Source organism: Dromiciops gliroides, chromosome 4, assembly GCF_019393635.1.
Source record: "Dromiciops gliroides isolate mDroGli1 chromosome 4, mDroGli1.pri, whole genome shotgun sequence".
Taxonomy (NCBI): domain Eukaryota; kingdom Metazoa; phylum Chordata; class Mammalia; order Microbiotheria; family Microbiotheriidae; genus Dromiciops; species Dromiciops gliroides.
Window position 1 is genome coordinate 122,720,120 of NC_057864.1, and position 24,730 is coordinate 122,744,849.

The 24,730-nt window shown below is 36.7% G+C and overlaps 1 protein-coding gene across 1 annotated transcript in view; it reads left to right on the forward strand.

The window, feature by feature from the left end:
* The window catches only part of MARK1 (microtubule affinity regulating kinase 1), a 143,795-nt gene extending 124,269 nt beyond the window's left edge, over positions 1 to 19,526 (forward strand). Inside the window, 5 exon segments of the mRNA XM_044003527.1 lie at positions 637 to 737; positions 5,821 to 5,982; positions 7,099 to 7,353; positions 14,642 to 14,686; positions 17,428 to 19,526. Of these exon segments, the coding sequence (XP_043859462.1) occupies positions 637 to 737; positions 5,821 to 5,982; positions 7,099 to 7,353; positions 14,642 to 14,686; positions 17,428 to 17,782 (918 nt within the window). The 3' untranslated portion in view covers positions 17,783 to 19,526.
* The last annotated feature ends 5,204 nt before the right edge of the window (positions 19,527 to 24,730 follow it).

Consider the following 24,730-nt stretch of genomic DNA (forward strand, 5'->3'; position numbering starts at 1 on the left):
AGCGTGGCATTTAGGACTGGGAATTGTACGAAGAAAGCTATGTAGATACAAGCATAGCAGAGAGATACATGTTCTGCTAGTCACCCTCCTCTTCTGGAGTAAAAACCCCAGAACCCCCAGTTTCCTCTGACTGACTTGTTTCAGTGACTTAAGGATGAAGCTTAGGGTCAAGATATCTCTGTGAGGCCTGTACTCACAGGAGCCACCTTCCTGGGGTACTGACTTAACAGTTCCTTCACCCACAAAGACTTTCAGAGAAATTAATGACTGATAGGTAACAGCCATGCAGTCAGTGGAGAATTATTGGCACAGCATACCCCACTTACCCCCACTCTCAAAGATTGCTAACCCCTAACTCCCTGGTTTAGGAAATTTCAATGAATTAAAGTGACACCAGGATAAACTCTAGAATTAGCTTTTTTGACCTAAACCCAAATATGAATGTATTCTCTTATCAGTTGCTTTTTCATTTCGAAAAACTTAAATGGAAAAACTGATCCAATACGTCAGATTAATTGAGTGTTCTAGTTCATTAAGTTTACTGTACTTTTTTTGATATAATTTACAGTTATATATTATCTGATTTTTTCCCAAAATTTAATTGAAATTGAAAAATTAAATCTTTCTTTCTTATAGAACAATGTTTTTCCTGGAACTGGTATGACAAGAAGAAATACCTATGTTTGTGAAAGGACTACAGATCGCTATTCTGCAATACAGAATGGGAAAGACAGCAGGTAAGAAATAATTTGATGGATAAAGCACCGGCCCTGGAGTCAGGAGTACCTGAGTTCAAATCCAGCCTCAGACACTTAACACTTACTAGCTGTGTGACCCTGGACAAGTCACTTAACCCCAGTTGCCTCACCAAAAAAAAAAAAAAAAGAAAGAAAGAAAGAATTTGAGTTGTAGTATAATATAGCAAAGTTGATATTGAGCCTGTGAGTAGCATTCTGTGACATGGTACAAGAAGTAAGAGTAGATAGTGGGTGGACTGAGAGTTTAAAGCTCAAGCATTGTGAAAAGATGTAAGATAAATGAGGACTGAGGGTTAACTTGAATTGGTTGACTGGAGTCCATGATAGTAAGAGAAGCTTGGTGTGGTAAATGTATGGTATAGGAGTCGGGGATCCTGATGAAGACAGACACAGGAATGGTAAATCACTTCCATGGTCATAGGATCATAGAATTAGAGCGGAAAGAGAACTTTCAGATGGTCCAGTCCACCCCCTCACTATTTAAAATTGAAGAATCTGGCTCCTAGAGAAATGACGTTTCTTACCCAAAGTCTTACATAGTAAGTGACACATTCAAATTAATATTCATCCGCTCTCCCTTTCCCTCCCCTGCATGTGTCCCCATGTTTTGCCCCACCCTGCCCCTGCCAATGCAGCACCTTTGGTTATTTCTTTAGATTTTCCCCTTCCTTCCACAGTAATCACTTCCCTTCTGTACTCTGTCCATTTTTTCTCTTGTTCATTATTTTCTTCTTCAACTCTTCTTTTCTTTCTTGCTCATACTTATTCTCCTTTCTCATTCCCTCCTGAATCTACCTTTCTCTCACTTTCTGTTTTCCCTTCCCAGAATCCATTTATAAGTTCGAAATGTAGGATTATGAGAAAAAAGAAAAAGTAAAATTTAAATCAATTTCTTACCCGTTTTTCCCAAGACCTCCTGCTTCCATGTTAGAAAGAAAAAAAGTCCTTATGAGAAATTTACAGACATACCTTATCCCCTTAAAAAATGAGAAATTTTAAAAATTAAATAATAGAAACCCAAGATAAACTATAGCTTTTAGGCCCTAAAACCTGTACCTGCTTATTTAAAATGCTGACTTTGTGAATAAAATCTTAAATAACTTTTTCTATTTTATCTCTGATCATAACTTTATAGAATGACCATAATTTGAATACTGTTTTTCTCTATTTTTCTTGTTGAATGAGAAAGAAAGAACTTTTAAGCTTTTAGTAATAAGTACAAATGCTAAGGGTTTTCTTTTCATTTACATAAAAGCTGGCAAAAGATCAACTGCGAATTCTTGTCCCCAACATTGTAAAATAGTAATTTCTTTTTTATAATTAGGTATAATTAGTAGTAATTTAAAAATCCAAATTCTGTTTGGTTTTTTTTAATAATTAGGTATAATTAAAAGTAATTTTAAAATCCAACTACTGGAGTGGGGGTTTTTGTTTTGTTTGGGGGTTTTTTGGGGGGAGGGGGTGTGACATTTTGTGTAGTAGAAGAGCGTTGTACTCAGAATCAAAAGACCTATATCAACATCTATTGCCAATTGGAGACTGTTTCAACTCTCAAGGTCTCAGTTTGTCAATCTGTAAAATGAGATCAGACTATCAGACAAAGGGATCCCCAAGGTCCCTGCTAGCTCTGAAATTCTAAAATTCTATGAACACATAAAAGTGCAGATTAAAAGGACCATTAGGCCAAATCTAATGAAATTGTATTTACTCTTCACTGCTGACTTAATGGCATTTCATTTTTGAAATTTCAAATTCTTTTCCTGTTAACTGGAAATAAAATATGTTGTGAGCTCCTTGAAAACTGGAACAATGTCCTGTGTGTATCTTTTTATTCCCCTTTCCCTACCTCCCCCCACCAACCTGGTATGATATTTAAACACAGAGCTTTGCACCCTTCTCCAGTTTTGTAGACAGCCTTCTAGAGCTGCTGTGACTAAGAAATTCATCACCCAGCAGCCACCATGATGATCAGTCTGTCACTGGGCCAGTACTCAAAGACTTTCTCTCTTGTGTTCAAAGATGACCCGGGAAGTCTATGATAAAACATCATAGACTTTATAGTGGAGGCCACACATATTTACTGCATTATCCTTGACCCTTGTTGCCTCCATATGATTTCCTTATACAGTGAGGATAACCCATTCTCCCCTCATCCCCACTGACAATAGCTTGACTCCGATACTGATGATAGCTCTTCGAAAAAACCCTTAACAAACTTAACTCCTGTGATAAAGTAGTCTTGACATTGTCCTAGTTTGCTTCATTGATACCACATGAAAAATGAGTGATTGATTCATGTAATTTCTCAGTCTTGGAATTCTTGCTTAGACCTTTAGAATAGAAAGCAGAAATACAGTAGACAAGGAAGTTGGAGGTATAGAAGAAGCTGACTTCACATACTTGGCCTTGCTTGGAAAGAAGTTTGCATGTACATTGGAGAACCACATGGACCTTGAGATAGTATATCAGCATAGAGTTCTTGGGCTAAATCAGCAGCTTTGGGACTGGAAACTAGTAAAAGCAGAGCAGTAGTAGTAGATGAGTTCCTGGAGCCAGCAGAGAAACAGGAATCAGAATCTTGGAAGGAAAAGAGAATAAACATTTATGAAGTGCCAGGCACTAGGCTAAGGCCTTTACAATCATCTCATTTGATTATAGAGGCAGTGAGGTGGTGCAGAAGACAGAACTGTGGACCTAGAGACCTGAGTCCACATCTGGCTTCAGACTCTGGACAAGTCACTTAACCTCTGTCCCTCTCAGTTTCTTCCGCTATAAAATGGTGATTACACTGACACCTACTTCACAGAGTTGTGAGATCAAAAGAGAACCAAGGAACAGCAAGGGCAGAGACAAGAATGCCAGAGGATCCATGATACAAAGAAAGTGAAGAAGGTGAAAGGGAGGCAAAGGACACACGCATGCGAAAGTCTCCTCCTGTATGTCGGGTATTTTGCTAAGTGCTTCACAAATATAATCTTGATTGATCCTTCTAATAACTCTGTGAGGTAAATACTATTATATAATTCCCATTTTAAAGCTGAGGAAACTGAGGTAAATAGTGTTTATGCGACTTGTCCAGAGTCACACAGTGAGTAAAGTATCTGAGGCCAGGTTTGAATTCCAGACTTGGAGTCAGGACTCCAAGCACTCTGTCTACTATAGTATACCACCTGGACCTTGTTCTTTATTGGTTTGAGGAGTTATGTCGACTCTGCTGGTTGAGGAAAGAGGGTCAAATGTCTAATGATCTTAAGTGCTTTTCGTTTGTGTGGAGGACTCATTTACCAAATTAGAGTTGCAGAATTTCAGATTTGGAAGAGACTTCAACAGTGATCAGGTCTGATCATTTCTTCAGTGTACCTGGCAAATGGTCATCTGGCCTTTGCTTGAAGGCCATCAATGAGAGAGAACCCTCCATGATGTGATATAACCCATTCCAGTTCTAAAGAGCCCTAATTGTTAAGAATTTTTTTCTTATATCAAGCCTAATTGAAACCCTTCGGTTACCCTCATGGAGATACTTCAGGGTACTGATGCAAGTTTATAGGACTAGATAGGATAGGACTCTGGAAAGTGAGGCAAATTGAAGGAACAGATTGCTAAAGGATCCATTAACCCATCAGTTCACTGAGGCCTAACTCAATAGATCAATATTACAGATATATGGTATTACCATGAAGTACCTTTGATTGGATTGAATAAAGTGTTTAATAAGCCTTATTTGGTGTTAGGCAATGCATAGGTCCTAGGTGATTTTGCAGGCTTCCCTCCATATATCTTTTTTTTTTTTTTTTTTTTTTTTTGGGTGAGGCAATTGGGGTTAAGTGACTTGCCATGGGTCACACAAAGTGGTATCTGTCCAGCACAAGGAAAGGAATTCCTAGCTCATTAAAATTAACCTTGGTGAAAAATTTCACACTCTGTCAATGAGATATCATCAATGCCCAGTCAAAGCTCTTAACATTAAAGACACTGTAGTCAGGAAGATGCACCTTCAGTATACAGTAAACACTTAGTAAATGGTTATTGAAGTGCCTTAATATAATTGACTTGACCACTTTACAAATCAAGTATGAAGAATAAGAAGGTAGAGGAGTTTTACCATCCTTAGTTCCAAAAGTAATAGTAACTGACATGTAATGTGCTTTAAGGTTTAAAAAGCACGTTACTTAATATTATCTCATTTGGTCCTCAGAACTACCCTGCAAAGTAGATGCTGTTATCATCCCCATTTTATAGCTGAGAAGCCTGAAGCCTAGATTTGTTGATTTGCTCAATCACATGGTTAGTACTGTAATAGAGGTGAGAGTCAAAACCAAATCTCCCTGACTCCAAATCCAGCATTTGATTCACCAGAGTGCTTTGCCTTTACTACGCCTGGACACTTCAGGAGTCTTTTGTGTTGTTAAATTCCCTGCACTGTAGCTAGTCACTGCCTGTCAAACTCTTATTCATAAGTTCATGTAATGATTAGAAGTCATGTAAGCTCTTCTACTTTCTAGTTATAGGACTTCAATCAGGTTGTCACCACCTGTGTAGGTCACCATTTTCATATCTGTATAAATACAAAAATTAGTAAAGCAAGGACTTGATTTCTAGAAATCACTTCTAGGATAAGTCTATCATTTAATTGATAATTAGTGAAGGTGTATTGATGTTTATTGCTAGAGACTTTCTTTTTACCAGCTTGGGATTCCTCGTTTTATTATTCATGACCAAAAGACAAGATACCTTAAACCTTGAGTCTTAGGAAGAAAACAAATGTCTTTGATCTATTACTTCATCCTTTACTTGAATCCGTTGAACAGCCACAAAAATAACTTCATAACCTACTCAAGCACTTTTCCATGGAAACTAGTGACAGAAATTATGCAGCACACTTTTAGCCAGAACAACATGAATCGTTGTATTAGTCATAAATAATTGTTAATGTCTCTAAAGTAATTAATTTTTCTTATTCAGTTTGATTTCTCTATAGAAATCTCATTCTTTAGTCGTGGCAAATTTCAGTTTGTTCTCCTTTTCATATTCCCATGGCTTTCCTGATGACTTCTACTCAAAGTCTGACAGAAATGTCTGCAAGTAGTACATCTTCTGCGGGCTCTACCATCACTTCTGCTGCACCATCTACACGACCTCGACACCAGAAGTCTATGTCTGCCTCTGGCCATCCTATAAAAGTCACATTGCCAACCATCAAAGATGGCACTGACTATCGACCAGGGTAATGTACTATGTGCATCCCATTTCCTCTTTTTATGAAGTACGGAGTGTTATACCTCAAAGAACAGGCATGTGGTCATTAGTGTCCTACCTCTTACTGCTTAGGTAAGGCTGTTAATCTCCCTACTCCTCAGGACTTTATTCTACAAAAGTAAGAGGAAGGGCCACTTATGCTCCACATTCTTTCAGGTGTCTTCTAGTTCTCTGTGATGCCAGCCTTGTTCCTATGCCCATTTTGTTTAAAGAGTGTTGCCTCTCTATGCATGAGGTTTTTTTTGTTGGTTTTTTTTTTAGTGAGGCAATTGGGGTTAAGTGACTTGCCCAGGGTCACACAGCTAGTAAGTGTTAAGTGTCTGAGGCCGGATTTGAACCCAGGTACTCCTGACTCCAGGGCCAGTACTCTATCCACTGTGCCACCTAGCTGCCCCATAAATTCTTTTTAATCATTTGAGAATATGTTAATTAACACATAGACCTTTCATATTTATTCATCAAGACCTAAATTTATTATCAGTAAAGTAGTTGTGTTTAGAATTAAGGAGGGTTTTTTTGTTTGTTTTTAGCATTACAAAGCTTTAATTAGAATAATTTAATATTGGACACTATCATGGATTTAGCACTCCTGATACTAAAAGGTTTATGCCTTATATGTATTTTGCAAAGTAAGAGTACTGTAGCTGAACATTCTGGGCATCACTCTTTTTTTTTTTTGCGGGGCAATGGGGGTTAAGTGACCTGCCCAGAGTCACACAGCTAGTAAGTGTCAAGTGTCAGAGGCCGGATTTGGATTCAGGAGGACCTGAGTTCAAATCCGGCCTCAGACACTTGACACTTACTAGCTGTGTGACCCTAGGCAAGTCACTTAACACTCAATGCCCTGTAAAAAACAACCAAAAACAAACCAAAAAAAATATTTAATGATTGAGGATTTTAATAATCAAATGACAAGCATTTAAAAGAGATAACATTTTAGAAGTAATTCCTAAAAATGAGATCGCTTCTGACCATAAATTAATGCCAAGGGAAAGCTCTGCAAATTTTTTCTTCTAGCTTCAAGTATGACTCCTGAGTAAACAATTTTTCTGTGTCAAACTAAATAGCATCTTAATTTTCCCAGCAGTACAACTCAGAGAGTTCCTGCTGCTTCCCCATCTGCTCATAGTATTAGTGCTACTACACCAGACCGAACCCGTTTTCCTCGTGGGAGTTCAAGTCGAAGTACTTTTCATGGTGAACAACTCCGAGAACGACGTAATGCTACTTATAACGGACCACCTGCTTCACCATCACATGAAACGGGTACATTTTCACATGCCAGAAGGGGGACATCAACTGGTATAATAAGCAAAATAACTTCCAAGTTTGTTCGCAGGTCAGTACCAGTATGCTGTTGTAGTTATGTTTTACAGATTTAGTTGAGGGAATCAAACACAAATGAGCTTTTGTCAGCAGAACTTGTATAACTGATTTTTCACAGGAGTATTATGATGCTATACTGTAAGTATTTTTCACAGGAATATTATGATGCCACATTCTTTTATAGAAGTTTTTAAAATAAAAATTTTCAGCATAAAAGAAATCCTTTAAATATAAATGAAATCAAGCTAGTTCAATGCATAAAAATTTAACTGCAAAAAAAGATAAAGAAAATGCCTAATAGAAATATAGCATAAATGTGTTTCTTCTGTGTTTTAACAGGTAGCACTCTCACCAAAAATATTGAAAATATATACATTTAGCATAAAGTATTAAAAATAATTTCAGTTATATCCATTGTGCAAGATAACTTTATAGATCTGTTTTTCTTATGTCTTTAAAATTATTATTTTTATGTTCCCCACAAATAGTTGTATGCTTTCTACTTCTATCATTTTTGTGTGTATAAAAATTCTGTAATAGGAATCAAATAAATTATAAGTACAATGGAAATGCATCATAAAAACAGTGTCTAAAAACCTCTACAGTCTATTTAAAATAGTAAAAAGTATGTTCTTTCCTATAAAATGGAAAAACTATACTGAACATTTTAATTATAAAAGGGACCCCAGTGTACTAAAAATATACATATAGCACCACAGAACACAACCACTAAATCATAAGCTTTTTCTATCCAAAACTAACGTGCTAGCTATAATATCAACATTAAATGTTAATTACCTTCATTTAGCTTGCTGACTCATGTTTTAGATGGGCTTTTGGGGGTAGTTTTAATAGCCTTTTCAATTTATCTTAGGCAAATTGGAATTGATGCCTTTCCCATTCCAATCTCCACCTCACATAATTAATTACCTTATATCAAGCACAGGGGGATTCAGAGTCATTCCATTTACCTTAGAACCAATGCTTAAATTTGGAATGATGCTTTCCCAAAATAATTATGAGCAAAGTCATAAGAGATTAGAAGATTAAGTGGTCTCTTGAGTCGGGCCTTCTTTGGCTCTCCTGCACCCCATTCCCCCTTGACACATCCTGACCTATAGTTAGACATACACATACATAAAGAGCAACTTTGAATGAATAGTATAAAAGCCATGAAAGATCAGTCAAAGGAATGTATGGAAGGCAGGCAGGGTGGCACAGTTACATTCCTTAGCTTTGATCTGATTTTGGAGAAGCTCCCTTATAGCTCGGAACTTTTAAAATTTTGTGGTCACATCCAGTGCGATATAGGACTGAGAGCCAGATGTGCCAGGGAGACAGTCTTCATCCCTTCCCACTATGCCTCGGAGCTGGATCTAATGAATGGGTAAAGAAATCAGAAAGTCATGTCTAAGAATTCAGTAGACCATATTCTCCAGTATGTGGAGTGAGAATGAAAGTGCTCATAGAACCTTGTAGGTATAACTATAAGTATCCATACACATAAATTTAGGTTTCGCTCCCTGCCATGAGATCTCTTTGAAAGAAAAAGATATAGCTGTCTGTCTCTTCCTCTTTCCCTTTCTATCCCCCTTTTTCTACCCCCCCCATCCTCCATCACACTGATGTCCTCTTTCACCTGAGCATTTATTAAACATTTAGTATGTGGCAGGCAATGTGTTAGAGTATGCAAAGACAAAAAACAAACAAAAAACCCAACATTACTCTAAAAGGAACTTACATTTTGTTGTGAGGAAGCAACATTTGTACATGAAATGTTAAATAGAAACTATATGCAAAGAAATTTTCAGGTGAGAGGACACAATTCTAAATAAGGACAATTTTGAAATTACGGAACAGTTTTTAAAAAAAACCCAAAACAACTCAATTCCTGATTGTACACTAAGCACTGTACAACACATTTTTCTTGTATTTGTGTTATATAACAATGACTTTCTCACAAGCAGGATAGAGTAATCAGAGGAGCATTGAGCTAGGAGGAGTCTAGAGACTTTCATTGCTCTGCCACTAATTATTTATATGATTGAGTATATCATGTGATCTTTCTGGACCTTATTTTCCTCATCTTTCAAGTGAGGGAGTCTATAGACTTTTAAAATTCTATTTTTCCTTTTAATAATGATTCTTAAAAGATTTAAGTTATTGCTTTACAAAAATGTATTTAAAATATTATAACAAAATATTTAACTTTTAAAAGAACTTTAGTGGGGGCAGCTAGGTGGCGCAGTGGGTAGAGCACTGGCCCTGGAGTCAGGAGTACCTGAGTTCAAATCCGGCCTCAGACACTTAACACTTACTAGCTGTGTGACCCTGGGCAAGTCATTTAACCTCAATTTCCTCACTTAAAAAAAAAAACTTTAGTGGGTATTAGTCTTTTGAATTTATTGTAAAGGCTTAGAGGAATGCTACTGTTCATTCAGTCTTCTGTGAAGAGGCATTTTCATTCTTTTAGCATGATAAATTAAAAGTACTTACATGGTTCCCAAACTTTTATACATACTTCAAATGAGAAGATAGATTTTCAAAATTTATAACTACCCAATTGGTGTAATTCACTGAAGTCACAATGAAGCCTACAAGAGAAACAGTATCAAGATTAACCTCTATATAATAACTGTCAACTCTTGTCAGTTCTGCCTCCACAGCATTTCTTTTGTACTTATATAACCATGTCAGCCAGGTACACAGCCATTACCCTAGCCTCAGGCCTTCCTCACCTGTCTCCTAGACTATTGTAATAGCCTTCTAATAAGATTCCTTGTTTCTGATCGCTCCCCCTTCTAATTTATACTCTTCCTAGCTGCCAAAATAATCTTTCTAAAGCTCAACCCTAATCAAGCATCTTCCGTATTCTTTATTATAGCATAGGATAAAATACAAATTTATCAGCTTGGTATATAAAACCTAAAACCCTTTCTAATCTCACTCCAGTTTACTTCTCTAGGCTTATTTCACATCACTTTTCTTTCCTCATTCTTTGTTCCAGCCGGGCTGGCTCACCTACTCCTTCCCCATGTCATTCCATCTCCTGACTCTACAAAGGCATAGCCCATCTTGCATGCCCTTCCTCTTTTTCTCCTCCTCCTTAGCTAAGACTCAACTCAAGTTTCATCTTCTATAAGAAGTCTTTCTTGGTCCCCCAAGTTGTTAGTATTTTCTCCTTCCTCAAATTATATTGTATTCATTTTCTTTGAATCTGTTACATAGGCCTTTACCCCCAGTAGAACATAAGTTACTTGAGGGCAGAAACTAGTTTTCATTTTGGTTTTATATTCCCAGTACCTAATGCAGTGCTTTGCACATAATAGGCATATAAATGTTGTATTTATTATATTGAATCAGTTTATAATTAAGCCTGGAACTGCCACAGGGTCTTCTGAGCTCTTTAGTACTTTAGTGCTTCAGTGAGTTATGGTATTCCATTGAGCTGGTATTCCAGATCTCAGCACTACTTGGGTTCCTAGAGAGCATGCAGGCTGTCTACTAGTTATTATTCACTGTCATTAAATGACTAGCTCATCTCTTTTTCTGGTCATACATCCATTTGGTGTTTTTAACACCACTTTTCTCATACATTTTATTGTTGGTACTATATTTTAGTCTATTTGTGTCCACAAAGTATCTCCATTGCCTCCCTTTGGGTGACCTGTAATTTTTATTTCTTGGAGATTGTGATATTGCAAGATTCACATCAATACAAAATCACCAGAAGAATATTTATAATAAAAAAAGACTGGGGTAAGTTTTCTTTATAGGAGAAACTTACTATCATTTAAGTACTCTACATAATTTCCTAAATGCAATCTAGTCGGCTAACTTCCTCTGGTTCCATTCTGGGCTTAGTTCATTGCCCATCTATTCCATCTTTCTAAAACATATATCCTAGTGGACCAGCTCTATAGCTTTTCCATCCAACTGCATATCATAGTCTAAATAGGAAGTCTTCATCCACTTGTTTTTCTCCTCTATGCTTAGGTTATGCTGAATTATTTTGCATTATTATGGATCTCATTTAGGAGACTCTGGTATATTCTGGAACTTGATGCAGTAATCATAATGCCACCCACAAACAAAAGCGTCAGGAAGACCTTACTATCTATAGGGAATACCTCTTTCCTTTGTACTCTGTTCTTTGTACTCTAATTGTCCTCTGTGTCAGTAGTAAACACTCTTATTAAGTCCACGTCTCCCTATTTTATGCCTCACTTTATATTAATAATCAGAGGATTTTCTGCCTTGTTAGTGTTTCTCTGTAGCAGCTATCAAAAATCATGTAGGGGCAGCTAGGTAGCACAGTGGATAGAGCACCGGCCCTGGATTCAGGAGGACCTGAGTTCAAATCCAGTCTCAGACATTTGACACTTACTAGCTGTGTGACCTTGGGCAAGTCACTTAACCCCAATTGCCTCACCAAAAAACAAACAAACAAAAAATCATGTAAATTTAACATGTAAATTTTCCTAGGAGACACCTTGTTGAAGAAGAGCCATTAATTTTGTTCTACAGAACCATTCACATGTTTGTAGTCAACTACCAACAAATAGAATGATATCTCGGTGTCCTTATGAAGACATATTCCTTTGTGTAGCATTTTCGTAGTTTGAAGTTGCAACTCAGTGTTGTACTGCAGTAGGGGTGATGTTGAAACATTGGATTTAGTGCAGGAATATAACCCCTAATAAGCCTGAGTCATTGACAGGGCACAATTGGTCTTCTGCATTTGTAGTATTTAAGAACATTTACATGGAGTACTAATTAGTGGCATTAGTATGGATTAGACAAAGTCTCATTGTGCATCATGCATGTATTCCAGCTCTGTGATTCTATGTGTTCAATTTTGTTCTCAGATTTTAGTCCTTCATACTCCCTTGGCTCTCTCTATCTCTCTTGTTTCCATAGGCTTTCTTTCTTTGTTATCCTTCAAATCTGAAGAAATTCACACACACACACACAAACTTCTGTGTGACCAGCAACAGAAATAGGCATACTCAGTTACCAGGCCCAGTTTTTAGTAGCACTTGAAAACTAAGGAAGTTTTTACAGTCTTTGAGAACCAATAAAGTTAAAGTACAAAGTACCAGTAAGTGAAAAATCAGATGCATGAGATGTAATGATTGGAATGGTGCCACCTGCTGGAGACTTACTGTAGGAAAGCTCTGCTATGAGGAGAAGGTGTCTTCATGTGCAAGCCATGTGGTCAGTTCCTTGGCATCAGGAAGTGACATTAGCTCGTGGGTACTGTCTGTCAAAGCTTCCAGCCAATCAACTTGAGGAGCCTCCCATTTCTGGGAGGAGGACACAAAGTAGGAAGTGGATGCTGGTGGAGAGGTTCTTCCTCTTTTGGTTCCTGACCTTGCCATGGCAAGTCTGATGATAGGGTCTCTTAGAAGTAGTTAGATTTTTACCTTTCTCTCTGATCCTAATGCTCTTTAATAAATACTTAGACGCTTAAATACTCTTGCTAAAGCTTATAATTTATTGGTGGCCACTCATTAGGTTTTAGATACTATAGCTAGAATTTTAGCCCCTTTCAGAGAAAAGGTTAAAGAAGTTTGAATAATTAGGACTGGGAAGGCAAAAGAGAAAGACCAACTTAATAATTATCTTCAAATATATGATTATTTTAAGGATTGTACCACCTTGTAGAACATCATGACAGTACAAAAGAAAATAGTTTTAAACTGCAGGTTAAAGGCTCACTTGTGCATATGACAGTTATGGAATGGCTGTGTCTAGAAATCTTTCAAAAAGCTTTTAACAAATTTAATTCTAGAACTATCACATGGTATTTGACAATAGGACAGCTGGTAAATTTCTCTAGCATTTTGATTGAATAATACTGTACACTGTGATTAGCAAATAAACTAATAAATTCATTTATTACCTGTCAGCATTAGCATACAAAATAAAAGCCCTTAAAATGGTGTTGTGTTCAGTGTCCTGACAGCTGAGTTCTCTTTTCACCCAATTCCCATGTGTAATTAGTGAGCCACTGTCTCCCTACTCCCTTTACTACATATCATGACTACTCAAGTCTGCTGCTGATAGAATACTTCTCAGATCTTACTGCTAGCAGCAACAGATTGAAACAGCAGTCATAGGAAACTCTGCTTTATATCCACCACTATTTTGAATAACCATGGATGAGAGAGTAGGCTTTGAAAAATGCACTACTACCTTTGAGCTTCCAAAACAATGATTATTTTATAAAACTTGAATTGTGCACAAAAATTCAGTTCTTTATGTTTGGTAAATCAATTTACCTTACTCATGAACCAAAATGATTTACATATTGCTACAACAGCATTTTCTATAATAAGGTAAAATACCAACTTATTTTGAAATTTCAAATTTCAGTTGACCATTTGTTTTGTAATTCCACTGCATGTCATGTAGTGATAGGTTAATACTGATTAATAATCAGTTTCTATACAGGTTTTTCTGGGTTTAATTGCTTTTGACAATCATGAAACCATTTAAAATTTTATTAGTGTTTTCATAATAAATTCAAAAGAATGTCTTCTTTGGTTTTATTTAACATACTTTTCCAGGGTGGATTTATAGCTAAACCTAATTAGACATTGAGCAAATAAGTATAAGTATATCTTAAATATGCACACACTTACCCTTATCAGTGAAATAGGTTTGAGTTACATAAGGTTCTGTTGTAGTAGGATGACTCCAACTCCTTATATGCTTATTCATTGTCCATTTGCTATATATTTCTACCAAATCAAATAATTTAAAATGTGTATACTACATTTTGAGTGAAATTCTAATAAACATTTTATTACTTTTAAAAGAATGATATTAATATGTAGTATGTTGAGATATATGTATATATATACACATATAAAAAGCTTCTCTCTGACTACAAAGGTCTCTAAATTGAGCGACTACTAGAATTACATTTCATTATAAATTTTGTCAAGTGCGGCTATTAATTTTTAAATCATTCTAACTTTAACTTGAATTAAACAAAAAAACCCTGTTTTTACCATATATCTTGGTTGGGCAATTGGAAAATAATATATATGAACTGGTTTCACTATAACAACTTTAATCAGTGATAAATACCCAGTAGACGCTCAATAAATCTTAGTTTTGTTGATGGGTATGATGATATAAAACTGAAACTTAATGTCAGGTTGATAATGATGAACAAATATAATGCTAAAAGTTTTCTCAACAAAAAGTTATTTTACATCATTTTAGATGTAGGTTTTCTGGATTTATTTTTCATCTTTATCATTGAATCTCCACCTTAACTTTGTTTTGAGGGATCCAAGTGAAGGCGAAGCCAGTGGCAGAACTGACACCTCAAGGTGAGGAGCCACTATTAATTAATACTTCGCTGCCAGGGCCCTGTGTATGAATATGTGGTTTCTGAAATATTTAATAGAAGCTCATAAAATGAAGCTTTAAAACTAGTGGGCTTAGATATTGTTTTGTATATTTAAACATTTTGTGTTTGGGTGGAGTTTTGTCCCCCAGAAATCAATTGCTTTGAAAAAAAGTTATACTTAATTCTTTGTAATTTTCCAAACAGTATCTTGAAGTGTATACTTTATAAAGAAGCAACATTTCTGTATTCTAAAATGTTCACAGTAAAAATAAACTCATTAGATTCTTATTAAACTCATTGTTTTTCTTATATTAAAAGTAATATAATTAAAATTTATCTAAGTCACATAAAAAAGAGTGTCGAACTTAGAACATCCAAACATTTGAAATAAGCAACTCTGTAAAGAGCTGTAATGTTAGTCATCAATTCCAGATGGGTGTTCAGCTTTCGAGAGTGCTTTGGCTCAGACCCTCAGCACATAAAATTTTAATGGGGCGTTTGGGACCCTTATACCATGTTTATTAATCATGGAACTATATGAATTATGTCAGTATTTATACAACTGTTTTGCTCATGGGAGAACTAAGGAATAAGCATATTACATTATATTTTTAATATTGCAAGTAGGAAATGGATTCAGGATTGGAGATTAAATTTTAAACCTTGACAGGTAGCTTGGCATCAAGTTATATTTGGCCAGCTAAATGTATACCTTGAATTTTTACCATGTTGAAAGTGATGACTAAAAGCAAAAACTAATGAGTTTTGGACATGCTTTTTTAAGCATTGCCCCCAAAATAGACCTTCTTTAAAAAGTATACTAGTTTTATGTCTTAGTTACTGAAGTTAAAATGCTGTCCTATGTGTTTTCCTTCTGTATGCTCTTAGATACCTCTTCCCCAGTGGATAGAGGGCAAGGGGGGAAGGGGGTGGGGGAGAAGTTGGTTTTGTCTTTGTTTAGCCTATTAAATAAACATGGAGCACTTTGATTTTCAGTCCCTCTTGTCCTCTGCACTATTAAGCTTACCCTATCCCCCCACCCTAGTACTAAAACATCTCACCAGGCATTGCTACTGTTAATTTGACTGTCTTTTTATAATGATGCAGTCACTTAGAATACACAAAATGCATACGTATTGTATCTTTTTCATACAGTTTACAACACTTAGTTTTCCTTTTTACTCTATGAGTGATGCTTCTGTTAGAAAAACAAGGATATTGTTTTATACACTGTTTTAGGTAAAGAATTTATGGGGCAGCTAGGTGGCACAGTGGATAGAGCACCGGCCCTGGAGTCAGGAGTACCTGAGTTCAAATCCGGCCTCAGACACTTAACACTTACTAGCTGTGTGACCCTGGGCAAGTCACTTAACCCCAATTGCCTCACCAAAAAGAAAAAAAAAGAATTTATTATAATTTAAGTATAGAAATGTTTATTATCTCTGTGCAGCAGAAACCTGTGAATCACTTCCTTACAAGTGGTGCAGCACAGAGAAAAGGCTGGCTTTGTATATCAGCCCTGAGCTGATAAACTGTGAGACGGTGAACAAGTCTTTTAACCTTGTGGCCTCAGTCTCTTCAGTCTCTACTTGAAAAATGGTAGTAATAACAATAATACTGATGATGGTAGCTTGTTCTACTAACTACCTGCTGCTAATTGTGAAGTTAAGATTTGTTCTTAAATGTTAGATATATTTGAGTTATTGTAAATTGTACAAGTTCAACATGAGTAGTAGAGAGAGGACAAAAAAATTAGCTTCCATGCTTATTTAACTTTCTTTGGGTAATTATTTATCTACGTCATCCTTTCCCTTATTTTCAACAAACTTATATAAGTGGCAGAGCAGTAGGATCTCTGCAGCATTGAAATATGATTATACTCATATATATTATTAAAATATAAAATGTTTTTCAAGTGATTTTTTTCCTTAAGCCTTGTTTTGGAAGTATGAGAATGGTTGAAAAGTTAATATTCTAATATCCGGCTCTATTTTGATATTTTATTATTGAGCAATGCAATTGCCTCATTTTCTACATCACAAAAAATATTAAAATTATATTGGAACCTTTCTGTAATATGAAATATCTCTTCTTATTTTATATTGTTTATAGGAAACAAATGTCATATTTCAGAATTCAATGAGATGGCTGTAGTTCAAGACTTTTACTTTGGCTTTGATCTGTTCTGCCCCTTCACATTGCCTGTGATTACCCACCAGGTTCCATTGATCTTCCCCCTTCCTCTGCCAACAAACAGAACAAAACAAAACATTAACCAGAGAAAAGAAAAATATAATGTACCTTCTAAAATAATTTTCATACATAGAGAATATTCTTCCCATTTTGTGTGTAAAATTTTGTCATTTTCATATATACATATGCATATGTATGTATGTATATACACACAAAGAAAATGAAACAAGTGTCCCCTTTACTTTCTGGTTTTTGAATATCATTAATACTTTGGAATAATGTTCCATAGACTTCTTGTTTTGGCAATATACTTTAAAAAAAAACTTTCAAGATATTAATGTAAGTCAGTACACAGAGTATTGGACTCAAGTAACTGTGCCTTCATAGTATTATATTAATTTGTCTGTAGTTACCTTTATGCCATCTGCACTGTGGATAGTTTTATTAAATGTGGAAACTTAAGCATGTTTTTATATGTATTAATTTCACTTCTGGATGGGTTTTTTTTTTCATCTTTTTCCATCACAGAAGTACTTCTGGGGAACCAAAAGAAAGAGAAAAAGAGGATACTAAAGATTCCAAGCCACGTTCTTTGCGGTTCACTTGGAGTATGAAGACCACTAGTTCCATGGACCCCAATGATATGATGAGAGAGATCCGAAAAGTGTTGGATGCAAATAACTGTGATTATGAACAAAAAGAGAAGTTTTTGCTCTTCTGTGTACACGGAGATGCCAGACAAGATAGCCTTGTTCAGTGGGAGATGGAAGTCTGCAAATTGCCTCGCTTGTCACTTAATGGGGTCCGCTTCAAAAGAATATCCGGGACTTCTATTGCATTTAAGAACATTGCATCCAAAATTGCAAATGAGCTTAAACTATAAAGAAAACTAAATTTACAGGATCAGGGAAGATGCATACGTGATCTACAATTTGTGAATGTACTGATAATGCCTAATGTGATTGGCCTGTGAAACTCCCCCTGTAGAAATTGCCCTTATTGCAATAAGGTTATACATAGTTATGAACTGTAAAATTAAAGTCAGTATGAATTATATTAAATAACTGTAGCTAAAAACGTTATGTTCACATGTACAGGTAAGTAAATTGAGTATTCTGTTCATTTTATGTTCATAGAATTGTATAATAAAAATGATAATTGCTTAAAAAAGATCTTGTATAGTTGTCTAGATTTCTGCACAGAATATATATGTTTGATGCTTTGAGTTGAAATTGTTATTTACATTTTGGTGAGTTTTTTAAATTCTTACCTCCATCATGCATTTTTGAAAATTGTGTCCAGAATTAAAGTGCACAAAAATAGTCTTTACAATTGTAGCATGAACTTTTTTTTAATAACTTAGAAAACAAATATACATTTAAATCAGCACTTGATGAGTCTGCTTTTGTTGTACACAGAGTTGTACCTGCTTATCTTTGCTCTTATTCTTGTTATTGAGCAAGGGTTAGATTTAAAAAATTTTTTAAATGTTTACAGTGTTGGCACTTAGAGTTTAAAGAAATAAATAAAAAAACAGTTGTAGCTTTGCCTTGGGCTAAGAGGTGCTGGAGAAAGAATTAAACCTAGGTTAGGTCGGGTTTCATCTGAACTTTGAAGTGTTTTCTCCTGGCCCACAGATAAATGTAGCAGGAAAACTACAAATGATAAATCTCCCCTTTAACTATCATGATGTGTAATATGAGTTAGGTTCGCTGCCTTCAGAATACTGCAATTACCAATTCGTCAAAATGTAATAAATATTGGTACTGTTTCATAGCACAAACTCATTTTTGAAGTGTTGACCAATGCATCAGTTAAGAAATAATGCCACCTCAGGAATTAACTGGCGTTTGGAACGTTTGACACCTATTCTCCTCCTTCTCTATCCATCATCCACCATTCCCAGCCACCATGATACATGAAATTACCTAAGAGACTTTTGAGCATTGCTTATAATGGTAGATCATTGATTTATGCTTATGTGGTTGTACAATTTGTTCCCATGTTTGTGTTTAATATTTTACCCAATTCCTTGTATTTATTCCACATCATTTTGCCTGTAATGTGCAACTTTGTAATTGGGCATTTACCTATTTTTTTCCTTCATTAATAGTGATATAAACTATGTAAAACCACTAGTACTGGTACATTTTAATATTTGTCATTTTGTACTGAATTAACCTTGGAAGGTTGACTGTGCAATGTTACTTAATGTTGTAATTAATTACTACAATATCAAAATATGAGCCCCATCTGCACATGCTAGTGAAATAGAAAGTTCATTCAAAATTATAAATTTAAAGAATAATAAAGCTGTGATCAATAATTCTGTAATCCTATCCTGCATTAGAAAGCTGTGAGTGTAGGTGATTCCATGATGGTGTCCTAAGGTGGATTCTCCATGCTGTCCTGTACTGTGATGTAGCTTTCTTCTGTAAAAGTTCTGTTCTAAAATGGACATGTATTTTTGCCTTAGCAAAGGGTGGTGTTTGGAAAAAGAACTGTAGACCCTTTTAACCCAGTGTTCAACAAAATCGATGCAAGTCATCTTTATTCACTTTCACTGGTGCACTCTGAAAATTTACTTGAACAGTTCTCATAATAAAGCACTTGTCTTTTGCTCTTTATCATAATGTGAATTAACTGTTTGTTGTAGAAATGTGTAGTACATGATAAATCTATTTCATTCCTTCTCAATTGGCATGTGTGTTGGGGAGGGGCAAAGGGAGTTTAAGGGAAAGGATTGTTTCAACTAATATTTTTAAATATTATCAATCAGGCAGTTGCTAGGCCCTAAAGATATCCAATCTAAATAAGTCCAGAAGAAATCTCTGTAAAAATCATCTCAGTCTTAGAGCATTGATATATAGTTGAGGTCATGTGAACATTCAAATTGTGTAGCTGTTCGACTCTATAAGGCATACATGCTAAAAATGAAATTATGATATTGGTTTAGTTTGTCTCCCTTTCTTTTCTATTAGTTATGAAAGAACCAGTGTTCTTCAGGTGTCAGTAATGTAAGGGGGTAAAATTCTAGCTATGATGTCTAAAATCTACTAAAACATAATGAGTGGTTGCCTTAAATTAGAAGCTTTAGTATGAGTTTAGACTTTTAAGTATTAAAATATATTAGGGCTTAGTAAAGAGAAACGTGTGGATAAAAATTAGATCTGCCTGCTCTCTCTCTAATCTGTTTCCTCCTCCTCCCAGCTGAAGTCTCCAACCCAAAAGAGACCCCTCCTCAGGGGCTTCTTCCCGAAGCCTCCTGCGAAACAGGTCACAGGGCCATCCACACACACACAGCTCCAAGCTAATTGGCTGGTAACACTGATTGACACAACTAACAGGCAGTTCTATAGATGTAAGTTCTGGGCGCTAAAGTCACATGGTTTCTTTGTCACATGCTTTCTCCTCATGGTGGAGCTTCCCTGCAATATCTCTCTGGCAGGGGGTGTCATTCCAATTCTCACAGTAGGGCTGGTCCCTTAACCCCAGGAACAGACAGTACAATAATGGGCAGGGGAGGAAGAAGAGTGTCAAAAATCTCTGGCTCATTGTCCAAGGCCTGGCTTCCCCTAGAAACTATCAGAATCTTGACTTTCCCTAAAGCCTTCAGGGTAACAATGCCAAATATCTGACAAGTTTTAATTAACACAGAAAAATGTATAATGGGCCATTTAACAATCTGGAAAACATTCCTCCCTCTTATAAGGGATGTCAAGTAGTCCTCTCCCCTGGGTTCCACCTTCCTTCAGCCCATATTACAATACCAGTGAAGGACGAGGTCCAAGTCACTCCTTGGAATGCACGTTCCCTGCTATTTTACGCCTTCCCTTTTGGGATGTCACAAGGTGGATGTTTATTATTGCAGCCTTCAGCTCTAACAGGATTATAAATGTAGAACTGGAAGGAGCTTTAGGTCTCATATAGTCCAAAGCCCCACCCCACCCCCATTTTCCAGATGGGGACACAATCTCAGAAATGTTAACTTGTCCAGGGTTACACAAGTAACAAGTGGTAAAGCTGAGATTCAAATGTAGGTCTTCTAATTATGGTGCTTTTTCACTGTAAAATCACTGCTCTCTCCAGGTGTGAGTAAGGCTGAATAAAGCCTCAGTAAGGCTTTATTTAAATCTCTACAGCCTAGCCCTTCTTACCATTCTGGTCTTGTGTCATATGACTTCCCTCCAAGCTTTCTGTGACCCAGCCATATAGGTCTACAGGTTGTTCTATATCCAGAACTCTTCCCAGTCCCTGTTGCCTTTGCACTCGCTGTCCCCCTCAAATCCCTAGTTTCCTTCAGGACTGAATTCAAGTGTTACCTTCTATATAAAACCTTTTCCTAATCCTTACCTCTCTGGTTTGTGGGCTAGATTCCCCCCCCCCCATATCCCCATCTATCTAGTTATTCTATCATTCCACCCCCACCCCCCCATGGGACAATTAACTCTCTTGTCTCAGGTGGTTTTCATATATGATTTCCTGAAATGTAACTCTGGTAAACCAGGCTTTGATAAAGCCCATTTAGATTCAAATAGAGCTACTTGACTATGTCTTTGATCCTAAACAAAGGAGTTTCTATTTCCTTCTAGAGGTAATTGGGAAAGACTAGAGCTTATAGAGTAGGAAGGAGAGTGATATAGACAAAATCTACAAGAAACCTAGTTTGTCAATTGGAAGATCAACTGGAATGAAACAAGACGGGGCAGAAAAATATTATCTCGTTATAATAGTGGGGTGAGAATGATAAGAATGGGAATTAAGCTGGTGTTTGTGTGTGTGTGTGTTTGTATGTGTGTATATAGAGAGAAGAGGACAAATGGAAGAAATGTTGAGGTAAAAAAAAGTGAACAAACCAAGATTTGATTGTGGGAGGAGGAAGGAGTTGAGTGAGTAAGGAGTTAAGGATGACTCTGAGGTTATGCACCTGGGAGACTGGAAGGATAGTGGTGCCCTCAGCAGATATAGGGAAGGGCAGAAGACAGGTGGGTTTGGAAGGAAAGATAAGCTCTCTTTTGGACCTATTGAGTTTGGGATGTCTATAAGACATCTGTTCAAAATATTTAACAGGCAGTTAATGATGTGGAACCAGAGTTCAGAAGAGAGACTACAGCTGGATGATTAGCAACATTTAAGTATCTCATTATGGCATTGAGATTGGTCAAAAAGAGTTAGAAAGAAGGAAGATAATGGAATTAGTAAAGTAGGGAAGATGGAATGATATCTTGATTATGGTAGCACTATAGGTTTCCTGGGTGTGGAGAAGTGAGAGAAAAGATCCTCATTAGGAGTCCCCTATACAGATGACGTCACGGGTCCAGTTAAGTGGTGATGATGTATAACTATTTATAGAGATACAGATATACATGACTTCTCACAGATGCAGGCATATTATGAGGAGGGGGAAGAAAAAGAAATGGAAGGAGAGAGGGATGGAGGGAAGAGGGGAGAGAGGAAGGAAGAGAGAAGAGACAGGAGACAGAGGAGAGGAAAAGAGAAGATGAGGAGAGAGAAATGAAAGAGAAAAACATAAGAAGCAGTGTAGTGTAGTGGATAGAGGGCTGGCTTTGGAGCTTGGAAGACCTGGGCTCAAGTCCCAGCTCTGATCCCTACTGTCTGCAAGAACCTGGGCATGTCATTTGACTTCTCAGCTACTGGTAAGGTTCTCACCTGCACGGACAATGGAAGTTCCTCACTTCGAACTCCTTTCAACAAAGAAGTCAGATTCAATAAGAAGAATGTATTTGCACATGATATTAGCTTGCAAAACACAAAGTAAAGCTTTCCCTTGTCTTTTGATGGTGATACTTTTTCAAGTGTGAAATAGCATTTGGAAAAAATGACATCTCAATTTTTTCCTCCACTGTAAGAAAATACTTGAAAAGAAGATAGGAGTCAGGAATATTTAATCTGAAAACAAAAACAAAATGTGGAGCTGACAGAATCAAAGAAAGAAGCTGATTTCTTCTCTCTGGTTAATGCAGAAGCAATGATGTCAGATTCAGTCATGTAAAATACCATAACTGAAATTTTTCTGACACAAAAGCAGCAACTTAGTGAAACTTGGGGAAACTATGGAAGAGAAAGTTATTTTATATTGGCAAACCATAATTTATCTTCATCCATCTAAAAGAATTCATTTCTCGCTTCTCTTTATGTGACTTGGGGGTTGGAGTGGGGGTGGGGGGTTGTGGGCTTTCCCCTATGAATAACCAGTCCCAGTAGAGGTAAAAGGCCAACCTAAATTGAACCTTTATGAAATCGGCGCATCCACCAGGTGGTGGATGGAACAAGTAACACAAAGTTGTATCATTAAAAATTCTTGTGCTGGGAGGAGTCAGGAAAGGCCATGACAAAAGCATCTTTTCAGTTTCCAGTTGTCTCTCTTCTTTCAAAGCCTTCTCATCTGCCTAATTTTTTTTAAGTTGCAAATTTACTTCACTCCAGGTACTTCTGGTGAATGTGTTATTGTCCCCACAATAACTTAGTTCTTTCCACAACACCATACTACCTTCTCAGGTAGGCTTCAAGAAGGCAATGTTAGTCAAGCTGAAACTGAAGGATAATTAAGGTTTTGAATAGATATATATGGAACAGATGGGACCTTATTATACACAGGTGGAAAAGGCATTTAAAAAAGTACCAGGTTGGGGCAGCTAGGTGGCACAGTGGATAGAGCACCAGCCCTGGAGTCAGGAGGACCTGAGTTCAAATTGGGCCTCAGACACTTAACACTTACTAGCTGTGTGACCCTGGGCAAGTCACTTAACCCCGGTTGCCTCACCCAAAAAAAGAAAGCAAGAAAGAGAGTACTAGGTTAGGAAAGGGATAAGGTACATGTATCTTGGGGATTTTGTATAGGAAAGGTAGGCTTGGAACAGATTACAGAGGACCTTGAATGCCAAGCTAAGGGAGGCTAGAGTTTAGTCTGCTTCAGTAGTCAATGGAGAGCTACTAAAATAATTTTGAAAGAGAGTGATAGGGTTATTCTGAGCCTCAGAGAGAGCCACCAAAGGTCAGACAGCCAGAGTGACAGAGCCATGACTTCAAACCAGGCCTTTCTGGCTCCTTGGGCAATGCTCTTTTCAACACCTCACTGAAGTGGTTTTTTCTTATCAAGTAATGCACCCGGAAGAAAGGTGTGTGTGTCCCCTTGAGCTCTTGAGGCAATGGGCTTTGGTCTCAGATCACACAATTTAGATTTGCCATCTGAGTGCTGCAGCCAGACAATGACGAGTGTCCTTTTATTCTGAATTAGGATAAATTAAATTCCTTTTTCCCCAATGTTCAAAGAAATCTTGCACCTGTGTTGATTCTACTATTCAACTAATCCAGGAATCATATTCAGGCTACTAAGTAGTTTGGCAACAAACTTGGATATTCTGTGCTTTGAAAAGAGTGCAATACAGAGAGGCATGCATTCATTTAAAATGGAAGTGGATGAAAGTCTGGGAATATTAATCTCCTTGCTTACTGAAGGAGAGAACACATGGGGTTTTCTCTGTTATTGTTATGGTTTCAAAATAATTGTTCCTAGAGACAAGGACATGTATAATATATGTAAAGATATGCATCTATGCAGGAATATATATATGTAATATACATATAACAGTGCTAAAATAATATTATATAATTAATAGATATTAAGAAGCAACTAAGTGACATAGTTGATAAGAGTGCTGAACTTGGAGTCATGAAAAATGAATTTCAAATCTTGCCTCAGACACTTACCGCTTTCCTTGTATCTGGGGAAGACTTGTGACCTGGATGGGGGGAGGGGAGGGTAGCTCACCCAAAGAATTGGAGGCTCATCATGAATCTTGTAAAATAA